At 46.6% G+C, this 14,306-nt stretch overlaps 1 protein-coding gene across 2 annotated transcripts in view; it reads right to left on the bottom strand.

The window, feature by feature from the left end:
• The window catches only part of CCDC87 (coiled-coil domain containing 87), a 145,953-nt gene extending 133,439 nt beyond the window's left edge, over nt 1-12,514 (bottom strand). Inside the window, exons 1-2 of one of the 2 annotated variants that reach the window (XM_069764311.1) lie at nt 12,269-12,514; nt 4,847-5,024 (exon numbers count right to left, since the gene is read on the bottom strand). In XM_069764311.1, coding sequence (XP_069620412.1) covers nt 4,847-5,015 — 169 coding nt within the window. In that variant the 5' untranslated portion in view covers nt 5,016-5,024; nt 12,269-12,514. Of the gene's footprint in view, nt 1-4,846; nt 5,025-5,981; nt 6,084-12,268 lie in introns of those variants that run through there. The other variant, XM_069764310.1, reaches the window with a different exon arrangement.
• Between the last annotated feature and the right edge of the window lie 1,792 nt (nt 12,515-14,306).

The raw sequence follows: 14,306 nt of genomic DNA, 5'->3' as shown, positions 1-14,306 counted from the left end.
CTGAAGTGGCCAGCAATTAATCCGGATCGAAATCCCATTTTCACCTGTGGCGAGATCTTAAAATTGCTGATGGGAGAAGGCACCCATCAAATATGAAAGACCTAGAGCAGTTTGCAAAAGAAGAGTGGTCCAAAATTCCAGTTGAAGGTGTAAGAAGCTTGTTGATGCTTATAGGAAGCGATTGATTGCAGCTCTTTATTCCAAAGGTTAAGCAACCAAATATTAAGTTGAGGGTGCCAACAATTTTGTCCGGCCCATTTTTGGAGTGTAGTGTGAAATTATGTCCAATTTGCCTTTTTTTTTTTGCTCTTTTTTTTGTGTTGCTCTAATTCACACAAAGGAAATACACACTGGGACAAATACAGGAAAGATATATATCTTGGTACCGTGTTAGCCAGTGGATAGAAAAATATTTAGAATTGAGAGTCCTCAGTGGTTGATACCTTTTAATGGCTAACTGAAAAGATGGTAACAAATTGCAAGCTTTCGAGACTACTCCGGTCTCTTCATCAGGCAAAGACTAATAGAAATTCTGAAGGATCACATAGTTATGCACAACATCACAGCATACAGAGTAAAGTCCAAGGTCAATTTGAAACTCTGAGGAAAACACTTACAGAAGACACAGAGCAAAAATCACAACAATACTACAACAAACTACGGACCCTTTCTGATTCATAACAAGGAAAAGAAACTACACAGATTGCGCCTCAATTCAGGACTCTATACAAATAGATACAAAACAAAGCCAAAACTTGACAATTTGGACAACCACTCCATTCCAGACACAAAAGCATCTGTGTCATTAATCTCTCAGATTATAAACCCAACAAAGTGGAGCTGGCCCTGCTTTCCAGAGGACTCTCATTTTGTCCTACTAAGGCCCTGGATAAAACTGAACTATGCAGTGATATGGAAAAATTTTTCAGGAGACTGCGCCTGAAGGAATATTTCAATGATACAGAAGATTCAGAAAACACTCGGACTGAAGGAAAAGGGATCCTAACAACAAAGAAGAGGTCAGACTGGACACCTCCACCTGGACGCAACCCTCATTTCTCATTTATATAAATATATAGACTCCTTCAGACATTTGATAAAATCCACCATCATAGATACTAACAGGAGACAAGCATCCAACATCAGTGCCCAGGAGAGAAAGGCCATGCAGTCTCTGAAAACCAACAAAGAAATCATCATCAATCCTGCTGACAAGGGTGGTGCAATAGTCATGATGAACACATCAGACTATATGAAGGAAGCAACAGACAACTTATGGACACACGCTACTACAAAAAATTGGAGTCGGATCCTACACAGGACTATTACAAGGAACTAAACAAGTTGGTATCTTGTCTGCCTGACAAATCCACAAGAGCCGATGACCTGATACCAGAAAGTCCAAGAAAAGGGACATTCTACATGCTTCCCAAAATCCACAAGTCTGGAAATCCCGGAAAACCAATTATTTCATGTTTGGGCACCCTTACTGAGAAGGTATCTGGATGGGTAGAGGGTATTCTTAAACCCCTGGTAAAGGATACACCCAGCTTCATTCAGGACACAACTGACCTATTGAATAAACTATCAACAATAGGTCCTCTACCAGAAGGAACCATCCTGGCCACCGTGGATGTGGAATCTTTGTACTCCAAAATCCCACACCAGGATGGATTACATGTCTGCAAATTCTTCCTGGAAAACACACGGACTGATGCGGATTCTTTGGTGAAACTTGTAAAATTCATCCTCACCCATAATCACTTTGAATCTGACAACAAGAACTATCTACGGGGGAATGGCACAGCAATGGGAAGTAAAATGGCCCCACAGCATGCAAATCGCTACATTGATGATATTTTAATCATCTGGACGGAGTCTGAGCCACAGCTAATGACGTTCCATGAACAGTTTAATCAATTTCATCCTACCATCAACTTAACACTCAACTACTCCTGCACTGAAATTAACTTTTTGGACACCATCATTAAACTGCAGAACAATGATATAGAAACATCCCTGTATCAGAAGCTAATTGACCGCCCAATATACCTTAGATGGGACAGTTTCCATCCAAAACAAATCGTATATGTTCCAACCCCATGGATAGGGATGAACATCTTGGTCGCCTCAGATAGACCTTTTTGAATCAGGGCTACCATACAATAATTCAAAACCAAATCACAAGAGCCACCAGAATATCAAGGAATCACCTGCTACATTAGAAAGCTAAAGAACTAAACAATCGGATGCCTCTAGTAGTCACCTACAATCCAAATCTAGAGGTGCTGAGGGCAGCTGCATGGAAATTACAACCTTTACTACAATAAGATGCCCGCTTACAATCCATTTTTCCAGACCCTCCACTATTGTGTTTTAGGCAGCCCCCAAATCTAGCAAGCATCATTGTCAAAAGCTCATTGTCCTCTCCAACAGCTGCAGAAACCTTTCCTTGCAACCAGAAAAAATGTAAAACCTGTCCATTTATAAAGATCCCCAATTCACATAAGGACTACAAGATCCCAGGTACTTTCAGCTGCGTCACTTCTAATGTGGTGTACTTAATTATTTGTACTAAATGTCCAACTGGGGGTCTGTATGTTGGGGAGAGAGGGCAAAAACTGAGTACAAGGATGAACTCTCATCACCACACAATAAGAGAAAAAAGAATGGATCTACCTGTGGTCAAACATTTTTGTCTCCTTGATCATAGCATTATGGACATGAAAATACTTGTATTAAAAGGTAACTTCAAATCTCAGAGTGACAGAAGAGTCTGGGAATATAAGCTGATGATGACCTTTGACACTCTTAGTGCAGGAATGAATGTGTCGCATGGATTTATGCTTTTTTACATCAACTAAGGAATTTGCTCCTCAGACCGCGTGGGGTCATCATAACATAGAACCAGACCCCAATCAGAGGACAATAAAACATTCACACTCCTTATCTATGAACTGTTCCAATATTTATGAACATAACTGTTTATCACTCACATAATGGTAATGCTTCACATCACCTGTCTTATCTATGGCATTTTTCTATTTAGTTTGTGTTGCCGCAGCTGCATGAAGTGCGGCTGCTAGACAGCCTGAACACATGTGGGGATTCCCTAACAAACAGGCATTCCTCACATGTATTCAGGCTGTCTAGCAGCCGCACTTAATCAGTTCCCAGATCTCTGCAGCAAACTGAATGGAAAGAGGAATGGAGTGATCCATGGATTGGATCTTTAAGCAGTATCTCAAGACACCAAAAAGGTGAGTGGATTCACACTGAGTATACACTTTTGGAAACAAACTACTACACTCAGAAGTCTGTGCTTCCCATTTTTCTCCCTATAATCCTGTCTTATTTTATACAAAACCAAAGAGTGTCTAAGGACACCAGAGACAAAATTGTAGACCTGCACAAGGCTGGGATGGGCTACAGGCCAATAGGCAAGCAACTTGATGAGAAAGCAACAACTGTTGGCACAATTATTAGAAAATGGAAGAAACATGAGATGACTGTCAATATTCCTCAGTCTGGGGCTCCATAGTAGATCTCAACGTGTGGGATAAGGATAATTCTGAGAAAGGTCAGGAATCAGCCTAGAACTACACTGGATGATCTGGTCAATGACCTGAAAAGAGCTGGGACCACAGTTACTAACATTACCGTTAGTAACACACTACGCCATCATGGATTAAAATCCTGCAAGGCACGCAAGGTTCCCCTGCTCACCCCAGCACATGTTCAGGCCCGTTTGAAGTTCAACAATGACCATCTGGAAGATCCAGAAGAGGCATGGGAGAAGGTCATGTGGTTAGATGAGACCAAAATAGAACTTTTTGGTATCAACTCCACTTGCCATGTTTGGATGAAGAAGAAGGTTGAGTACAACCACAAGAACATCGTCCCAACTGTGAAACATGGTGGGGGAAACATCATACTTTGTTGGTGCTTTTCTGTAAAGGGGACAGGACAACTGCACCGTATTGAAGGGAGGATGGATGGGGTCATGTATAGCCAGATTTTGGCCAACAACCTCCTTCCCTCATTAAGAGCATTGAGGATGGGTTGTGGCTGGGTCTTTCAGCAAGACAATGATCTGAAACACACAGCCAGGGCAACAAAGGAGTGGCTACGTAAGAAGCATTTCAAGGTCCTGGAGTAGGCTATCCAGTCTCCAGACCTGAACCCAATAGAAAATCTTTGGAGGGAGCTGAAACTCAATGTTGTCCATCAACAGCCCCGAAACCTGCAAGATCTGGAGAAGATCTGTACGGAGGAGTGGACCAAAATCCCTGCTGCAGTGTGTGCAAACTTGATCAAGAACTACAGGAAATGTCTGACCTCTGTAATTGCAAACAATGGTTTCTGTACTAAATATTAAGTTCGGTTTTTTTTTATTGTATCAAATACTTATTTCATGCAATAAATTGAAAATTAATTATGTAAAAATCCTACAATGTGACTTTCTGTTTTTCTATTGTTAGATTCTATCTCTCACAGGTGAAGTATACCTATGATACAAATTACAGACCTCTCCATTCTTTGTAGGTGGGAAAACTTGCAAAATCGGCAGTGTATCAAATACTCATTTTCCCCACTGTATAAATATTGGTATGTTATATAAGCAAAAAGCAAGTTACCTTCAATAATCACATAAATTATATCATTGTATTAAGTGAAATGTAACACTATAATAACATTTCATGAACCCAAAATTGATTGCTGCCTGTGAATGAGACTCAGCAATATGTCTGATGTTTACGCAAATTAAAAAAATTGAGAAGATTGTGAAGGAACGGTGGGAAATATGTGTATTATATGAACAGTAGTGAAATGTCCCAGGACTGACCTTTCGGCTCAGCTGCCCTCTGCTCTGTGGGGTCGGAGAACAGAGAGAGAGGCTGCAGGACGTCATTGTAAAGCTGGTACAGTTTCTTGCTGTCCAGGTTCTCATGCTTGCTTGCGCCGTCCTTTGGCTTTGTCCATAGAGATCGGAGATTTCCTGCATCTTTTACCATCGTACAGATCTATGTACAACACAGAAAAATTCACAATATATCAAGGTTTTCCGCCTCTTCTGTGTAACTATACTTACAATCACTGCATGGCATTATCGTTCATAACTTAAAAAAAAGGTTTTGATTTTTTTTTTAATATCTTTTAAGTCAGCTGTACATTCATATAGTTAGACTGGAAGTAATCGAAGTCTTTGTTCTAGTGTTCCCTCAGATAATAGCTACAAACGTGTTGTAACTTTTTAGACACTTACACCAGAATTGTCACATTTCTGAAAAGTGTGCAGCTTTAGGCTACTTTCACACTAGCGTTAACTGCAATACGTTCAAATGCGTCGTTTTGCCGAAAAAACGCATCCAGCAAAAGTGCTTGCAGGATGCGTTTTTTTCCCCATAGACTTGTATTGGCGACGTATTGCGACGGATTGGCATACGTCGGTATACGTCTTACGATGGATGCGTCGAAATTAGGCGACACGTCGTCTGGAAAAACGTAGATTGTAACGTTTTTTGGCTCCGACAAAAAAAGTGTCGCGACGCATCCAGCAGCAGCAGCATGCGTCTTTGGCTACAATGAAAGTCTATGAGCGACGGATGCGTCGAGACACGTCGTACGACGCAATGCAGCGCTGCAATACGTTTTTTCTACTGAGCATGCTCAGAACCAGGATTTTTTAGCTAATTGGCCAGACATCCCCAAATCTATATAAACCTGGCCTGGGCCTTCAACCCCACATATGCCAAAAAGAAGACAGAGCAAGAAGAAGCCAGCAAGACTGCCATCAAGACCCCAGCCTGATATCAAGACCCCAGCCTGACATCAAGACCCCAGCCTGGCAGCAAGGACCTTCCAGACACACTCCAACAGTGTGAGTATTGCCATTTGTGTGTGTGTGTGCGCATTTGTGTGTGTGTGTGCATTTGTTTATGCCGTACTGACTACAGCAGAGCTTAAAACCTGAATACAACCGGAGGCCTGCCGTCGTCCTGCAACAGCCAGTGCCCTGCTAGAGTCCAGAGCCACCCTGAGGCCTGCCACTGTGAAGACATCAAGCTCCAGCCGGAGGACTGATGGCCGTGTGTGTGTGTGTGTGTGTATTTTTGTACTGCTGTGTGCTTTTGTATGTATGTGTTCACGTGCCTGCACCTTATTATGCCTTTGTCAATATTATGCCTGTTCATGTGTTATGCTTGCGTCATGATTCTGCTTGCAGGTATGTTTGGGCGCGTCTTGTTGGTTGCATGTGCATTTGTCAATGCCATATTGGTTAATGTACTTTTTTGAGGTATTTACTAAGTATAGTGGTTTGTGCAGCCTGTGTGAATTTTTTTTTTTTAATCTAATGTATTATTGCAAAGTCTAGTGGTCTGCAGCTTGTGATTATAATGTGTGAGTGTTTTTTTTTTTTTTTTAAAGTGTTAATTTTTTTACTGTTGAAACCATTCCCAGTTGATGTACTTGTATTTAAAATAAAGAGCATTTCTGCTCCATTGTGATTTAAAAAAAAAAAAAACGAAAAAAATAAATAAAAATAAAATGTTTAAAAAATTGTCCATAGTATAATTTCATAAAGGTAAATTTAAAACTAGTGTATGTACCAATGGTTACACATGCAATACAGAGTTGGTTGAGGGCTCATTTTTTACTAAAGGTTATCCTTGGAAGGTTTTTTGGGGGAGGTTATTTTTTTACAAAAAAAAATGTTGTAAAAATATTTTTCCATGGTGTCTCATTTTAAATTTTTTTTTTTTTTTTTTTGGGACATGGAAATGAATGTTATAACGTGCACCTGTTTTTGGGTTTTGGTTTTCAGCTATTTCTCACATTTTAAAACAGGGTGTTTATTGTTAAACATTACCTAGTTCTGCGGTGGTCTAACTATAAATCCATTATACTTATTAAATTTCAGATACACTAGGGACCACAGCCACCGGCCGTAGCCACCAGGACCACATCCTCAAATTTTTCAAAGTAAGTTTTGAAGACCCCAAATCTGCTACTTCAATGTGTAGAGCAGATTGCAAGTGTCTTTTAACTTACAGACCCACCAGGACCACAGCCACCGGCCGTAGCCACCAGGACCACAGCCACCGGCCGTAGCCACCAGGACCACAGCCACCGGCCGTAGCCACCAGGACCACAGCCACCGGCCGTAGCCACCATGACCACAGCCTTAACACCAGGAACACAATGTCCTCTTCTGACAGCCCTCCTCCATCATTTTTATTCACTACATGCATTTATTATGTTTAAACAGGAATCAGAATCCGATGAGGAGCTGTCAGAAGGGACCAAGACGGGTGGAGACATCCAAGTAGAGGAGGAACCAAGTGTAAGTAGTGGCGAAACACTTGCTTCACACATTACACTGCACCATACACAAAACAGAATTTCATATAACGTAACACAGAAAACATATACATGCATTAAAGCTCATTTTTTTTATCCTTTATTTCAGTCTCCTGCTACTGCTGCTGCTGAACTTCCAGCACAGCGTGAAGGTTCTCCCAGGCGCTCCCAGAGTCGGCGGAATCGACGCCGCGGTCGACCATCAGTGATTGGGTTTTTGTGGGGCTTCGATTGGTAATTTTGTTTTTCAGTCTACTAATTTTTATTTTTATTTTTTTTCTCACAGGCTTCACAGTGTGCTCCCGCCGAAGATTTTGATATTGAAATCAAAGCCCTAATCGAGGAGGTTCGCGAGTGGGAGCCGCTGTGGAACATGGCTGACCGCAGGCATGCTGATACCAGTGTCACCCGTCGGCTCTGGGAGGAAGTATGCCATAACATCTTTCCAAGGTGGGAGGACCTTCTTCCACAGCAGCAGAGCAAACTATGTAAGTATTCACTTTTCAGTGATGTTTAGCGCTGAATGTAATGTCTTGCATTTACCATTTTTTTTTTCTTCATTCCTGTCTTCACAGGTGGCAAGGTTAGGAATCGGTGGCGGTCACTGAGGGATCGCTTTAAGAGGGAATTTAATGAGGAGATGCAGGCCCCTGAGTGGCACAGCAGGAAGGAAGAAGAAATCCTACAGATACGTCCCTGCCCTCTCCTTCCTGAGTCGAACCATGCTGAGTAGAGTGTAAGTATTCAACATCCTAGTAAGAACCTGTCTAATCACAAAACTTTTGTTTCAGTCCGGACTTTTTCATATCAATATATTAATTTTTTTTTTCTTTCACAGCACCTTCTCCAGCCACTGTGCGCCTGCATCTTCCTCTGCGCCCTCTGGAGCGATCCCTCCTGAGTCCGCCACCGGGGACCACGTCGGTAGGCCCCACACCTCTGTCCCCTCCACTTCATCCACCTCAGGCACTGGAGCGCAGCCTTCGTTACTCGCATCTGATGGTCAACAGATAGCGTTCCCTTTACCCCACCCCTCTGACCCTGCCACCTCTACACCACCGTTTGGTGGTTCGTGGCGGCAGCGACAGAGGGGTCAGGAAAGGAGCTATGCTCCTGAGTTCTTACATCTAAATGCATCCTTCCAAAGTTCTTTTAAAATTTTGGGAGAACAAGTGACTGCTGGTTTCAACATGGTGCAATCACGCATCAGTGAAACCAACCATGAAACCAGCAGTCGCTTGGACAGGCTGCATTTAGATGTAAGTCAATATCCGGCCAATCTTTTTTTTTCAATCCATGCTCGAGAAGCTTTCTTTTGACCAGCAGATGCGGGTAATGAATAGCTGCCATAATGCTCTACTCAAGGTCCTCCACGAACCCCAATCTACCCCCACACCTCCCCACACATCCCAGTCACCATTTCAACATCATGCCCCCTAATATCAACGCCAGTCCCAATACCAAACCAGGCCCACAACCCAAATGTATTCCCCAGTGTTTTCGTCTTCCTTGCCCAGCTTTCCTTCCCCATTTAGTTATACAAATACCCCAACACAACCCCCCTCTGGTCAGCCTCCTGCTTTTCACCACCCTTCCACTGCAGACCAAACAAGTAGGGTTTCCCCAATCCCACCTACCGACGTGGTCCAACATTCCAGGCCCTCCTCCCATAGTTACTCCACCCGACACTACCAGGACTTGTAGTCCAAAAATAAAAAGTTTATAAATGTTAAAAAAAAAGTTATTTTGAAAAGAAAAACAAAATGTTTTTTTGAAAATGATAAAAAAAAAACAAGGTTTAAAATAAAAATCTTTCTGATTTAAAATCTACTCTGTGTGTATGTTGATTCATTAAGGTAATAGGGTAAATATTAAAGGTTAAGTGAAAAGAAACACCAGACGTTTGAAAGGTATAACACAATGGTTTTATTACCAAGCAAACCACGCTTTGGGAAATTTTTTTTTTTTTTGCCAGAAAAACAATTTTTACATAAACAACAAAAGCCATGAAAAACATGTCACACAATGATGTCTTGCCATGGAATCCGCCCAACAGGTGACAAAAAATAATCTGCAAACTGGTCCCTCATCCTAGTAACAGAACCGGTGGAGCGAACAGAGGCACTGCGGTAATCCCACAAGGTTGTCTCCAATTCTTCGTCATCCAAGGTACGGGCTCCTTTGAAAGGACAAAATTATGGAGCACACACATGCCTTAACAACGTCTACAGTTTTGGTTTCCAGTTTTATTGCCGTCAGCAGAACTCTCCACTTTGCCGTCAATATACCGAAAGAGCACTCTACTACTCTTCTTGCTCTGGTAAGACGGTAATTAAATACCCGCTTGGTACGGTGTAATTCACGGCTGCTGTATGGTTTCAGTAGGTGCGGCGACAGTTGAAAGGCTTCATCACCTACACACACATATGGCATGGCTGGTTCACTTGTTCCTGGGAGCGGTCTTGCTGGCGGGAAATTGTATGTATCTTCATACAGGCAGCGACCCATTGGAGAGGTTTTAAAAACTTGGGAGTCGTTGGACCGGCCATACGCTCCTATGTCCACAGCAAGGAATCGGCAGTTGGCGTCTGCAATAGCCATGAGTACAATTGAGAAGTATTTTTTATAGTTGTAGTACTCGGAGCCTGTTCCTGCCGGTTTAGCAATCCTTATGTGTTTGCCGTCCACGGCACCAACACAATTTGGGAAATTGCAAATTCTCTCAAATTGTTCGGAACTTCTCAACCAGATTTCCATTGTTGGTTGTGGGATATACTCCGGCTGTAAAGTGTCCCAAATCGCCCGACATGTGTCCTTCACAATTCCGCCAATAGTGGAAATCCCCAGCCTGAATTGGAAATGGAGTGAAGTCAGAGACTCACCCGTAGCTAGGAAGCTGCAGGAAAAAAAAATGTAAAAAAAAACTGCACAGACCATCACCAAAAAAAACCAGTGGAATGGCCTCAAACAACCCAAAAAATTACATGCTGCAGAAAATGCTGCGCAATGTGTCAGCGCAGTTTTCTCTGCAGCATGTAATAACATTCAATATGACCAATGACATAAAAAAAAGATGCTTACCGCAGTGTCACCAGGAGCCGCTCCGCCGGTGTGATGGCAAGCCTCATCCTTGTGTCCTGCCTTTATAATAATAATCTTTATTTTTATATAGCGCTAACATATTCCACAGCGCTTTACAGGTTGCACACATTATCATTGCTGTCCCCGATGGGGCTCACAATCTAGAAACCCTATCAGTATGTCTTTGGAATGTGGGAGGAAACCGGAGTGCCCGGAGGAAACCCACGCAAACACGGAGAGAACATACAAACTCTTTGCAGATGTTGTCCTGGGTGGGATTAGAACCCAGGACCCCAGCGCTGCAAGGCTGCTGTGCTAACCACTGCGCCACCGTGCTGCCTTTGGATGACATCCTCTAGTTTTCCAACCAAATAATCAAAATGTTCCATCCTCATCCGTACATAATTGAAGAATTTCAGTGGGTTGCACCGCAACTCCATATAGAGAGTGGACTGGACACCCCTGGTCATCCGCAGCTCATTGACTGGATGTATCCAGAATCGTCGCACTCTCCGTTGCATCCTCCGTCTTTCTGCTGCCGCCTCCTTCTCCCGCACTATGATATCCAGGCGATTCGTCTCAAATATAACGTCAGTAACCAAACTCGCAATCCTCCCAAGTACACCATCCATCCTTGCCACTAAACTAAAACCCTCAAAGATGGGCTGTAAATACAGTCAGTATATAGATTTCCCTTAGTTTCCAGTAGCCAATCAAATTTGGGTGCCTCCCATTTTAACAACGGATCCGTCGTAAAAATGGATGCAACGGATGGTAAAAACGGATGCAACGTATGCAACGCATCCAGCATTTCAACGCAACCGTTTATCGGATTTGCGACAGATCCGTCGAAATGCTGTATGCGTTGCATACGTTTTCCACTTTTTTGACGCATCCGTTTTTTCGGAAAAAAGACGTTTTTGTGACAGTTTGCAGTTAACGCTAGTGTGAAAGTAGCCTTAACTACTTAATGGCAGTGTCTGGTATCCGGCAGTACACGGATCTGAGGGGCAGGTGCCGAGGGGTGCGGAAGGCACCAGTGTCAAGTTAGGCTATCTCCAGACATCTTCATTCATTTTCCAGAAATGTTGGCCATTACGCAGTATTTAGTGATGTGTGAACACAACCTTACTTTGCATATGTGAAAATCACTGATCAAACTCTATGGTAAAAACGGGCTCTGAGCGAACTGTGATGAACCGTGGGGCATCGGTACAATCACTGACGTGTGAATGGGGGCTATTGAGTTCTTCAGCCGATTATGTCAGATGAGTTCCCATATATCTACGCCCAAGGCATGTCGTATACAGCGGCAGCTATCGCCCTCACCCCCACTGTGAAGCACAGAACACACGTGGGGTATGTTTAACTCTTCCTCTGCCTATTCCACATTGCAAAAAAATGTACCACAACAAAGGACATTGATGGGTAATTGGGGCCTATGAATACATTTACCGTATGTCCGTATCCACCGAGCTTTTCCATACGGTAAATCCACGCTACAGACGCAAGGCGACAATAGCATAGACCTCTCCCATTCATTCCATGGGTCACACACTGACCGCTAGTTACACCATTGCATGTGCCCATCAGTGGCCACCTTCCATGCCAAGCATGGACTAGAGAGCCATCCCCATATAGCAGAGTGCAAACCTACAAACTAGTCCGGATTCCCAGAGACAGAGGAGCAATGGCGGAAAGTACATTGTCCCCATAGGAAAATGCCACCGCCTCCCATTACATACAATACATGAGCTATGGCGGGATGGATGTCAGACTAGGACACAACGCACCCGGTGACCTCCCGGTACGGCGCCGCTCATACCTGCGGGAAGCCCCGTGTAGGCTGCAGGGTGGGGCTCAGCTGCCGTCCACACTAGGCTGGGGCTTGTTGCTATGAGACGCCTAACACGGCGCTATGGAGGGGGAGGGAGGCTCCGGGGGACTGGTGAACGGCACAGCCTATACCGGGGACGCACGGGGCTATACCGGGGGACTGGTGAACGGCACAGCCTATACCGGGGACGCACGGGGCTATACCGGGGGACTGGTGAACGGCACAGCCTATACCGGGGACGCACGGGGCTATACCGGGGGACTGGTGAACGGCACAGCCTATACCGGGGACGCACGGGGCTATACCGGGGGACTGGTGAACGGCACGGCGCTATACCGGGGACGCACGGGGCTATACCGGGGGACTGGTGAACGGCACGGCGCTATACCGGGGACGCACGGGGCTATACCGGGGGACTGGTGAACGGCACAGCGCTATACCGGGGACGCACGGGGCTATACCGGGGGACTGGTGAACGGCACAGCCTATACCGGGGACGCACGGGGCTATACCGGGGGACTGGTGAACGGCACAGCCTATACCGGGGACGCACGGGGCTATACCGGGGGACTGGTGAACGGCACGGCGCTATACCGGGGACGCACGGGGCTATACCGGGGGACTGGTGAACGGCACAGCGCTATACCGGGGACGCACGGGGCTATACCGGGGGACTGGTGAACGGCACAGCCTATACCGGGGACGCACGGGGCTATACCGGGGGACTGGTGAACGGCACAGCCTATACCGGGGACGCACGGGGCTATACCGGGGGACTGGTGAACGGCACAGCCTATACCGGGGACGCACGGGGCTATACCGGGGGACTGGTGAACGGCACAGCCTATACCGGGGGCGCACGGGGCTATACCGGGGGACTGGTGAACGGCACGGCGCTATACCGGGGACGCACGGGGCTATACCGGGGGACTGGTGAACGGCACAGCGCTATACCGGGGACGCACGGGGCTATACCGGGGGACTGGTGAACGGCACAGCCTATACCGGGGACGCACGGGGCTATACCGGGGGACTGGTGAACGGCACGGCGCTATACCGGGGACGCACGGGGCTATACCGGGGGACTGGTGAACGGCACAGCGCTATACCGGGGACGCACGGGGCTATACCGGGGGACTGGTGAACGGCACAGCCTATACCGGGGGCGCACGGGGCTATACCGGGGACTGGTGAACGGCACGGCGCTATACCGGGGACGCACGGGGCTATACCGGGGGACTGGTGAACGGCACAGCGCTATACCGGGGACGCACGGGGCTATACCGGGGGACTGGTGAACGGCACAGCCTATACCGGGGACGCACGGGGCTATACCGGGGGACTGGTGAACGGCACAGCCTATACCGGGGACGCACGGGGCTATACCGGGGGACTGGTGAACGGCACGGCGCTATACCGGGGACGCACGGGGCTATACCGGGGGACTGGTGAACGGCACGGCGCTATACCGGGGACGCACGGGGCTATACCGGGGGACTGGTGAACGGCACAGCGCTATACCGGGGACGCACGGGGCTATACCGGGGGACTGGTGAACGGCACAGCCTATACCGGGGGCGCACGGGGCTATACCGGGGACTGGTGAACGGCACGGCGCTATACCGGGGACGCACGGGGCTATACCGGGGGACTGGTGAACGGCACAGCGCTATACCGGGGACGCACGGGGCTATACCGGGGGACTGGTGAACGGCACAGCCTATACCGGGGACGCACGGGGCTATACCGGGGGACTGGTGAACGGCACAGCCTATACCGGGGGCGCACGGGGCTATACCGGGGACTGGTGAACGGCACAGCCTATACCGGGGGCGCACGGGGCTATACCGGAGGACTGGTGAACGGCACAGCCTATACCGGGGACGCACGGGGCTATACCGGGGGACTGGTGAACGGCACAGCCTATACCGGGGGCGCACGGGGCTATACCGGGGGACTGGTGAACGGCACAGCCTATACCGGGGGCGCACGGGGCTATACCGGGGGACTGGTGAACGGCACAGCC

This window comes from Ranitomeya imitator, chromosome 4, assembly GCF_032444005.1.
Source record: "Ranitomeya imitator isolate aRanImi1 chromosome 4, aRanImi1.pri, whole genome shotgun sequence".
Classification (NCBI taxonomy): domain Eukaryota; kingdom Metazoa; phylum Chordata; class Amphibia; order Anura; family Dendrobatidae; genus Ranitomeya; species Ranitomeya imitator.
This window is presented reverse-complemented; position numbering and strand designations above follow the sequence as displayed.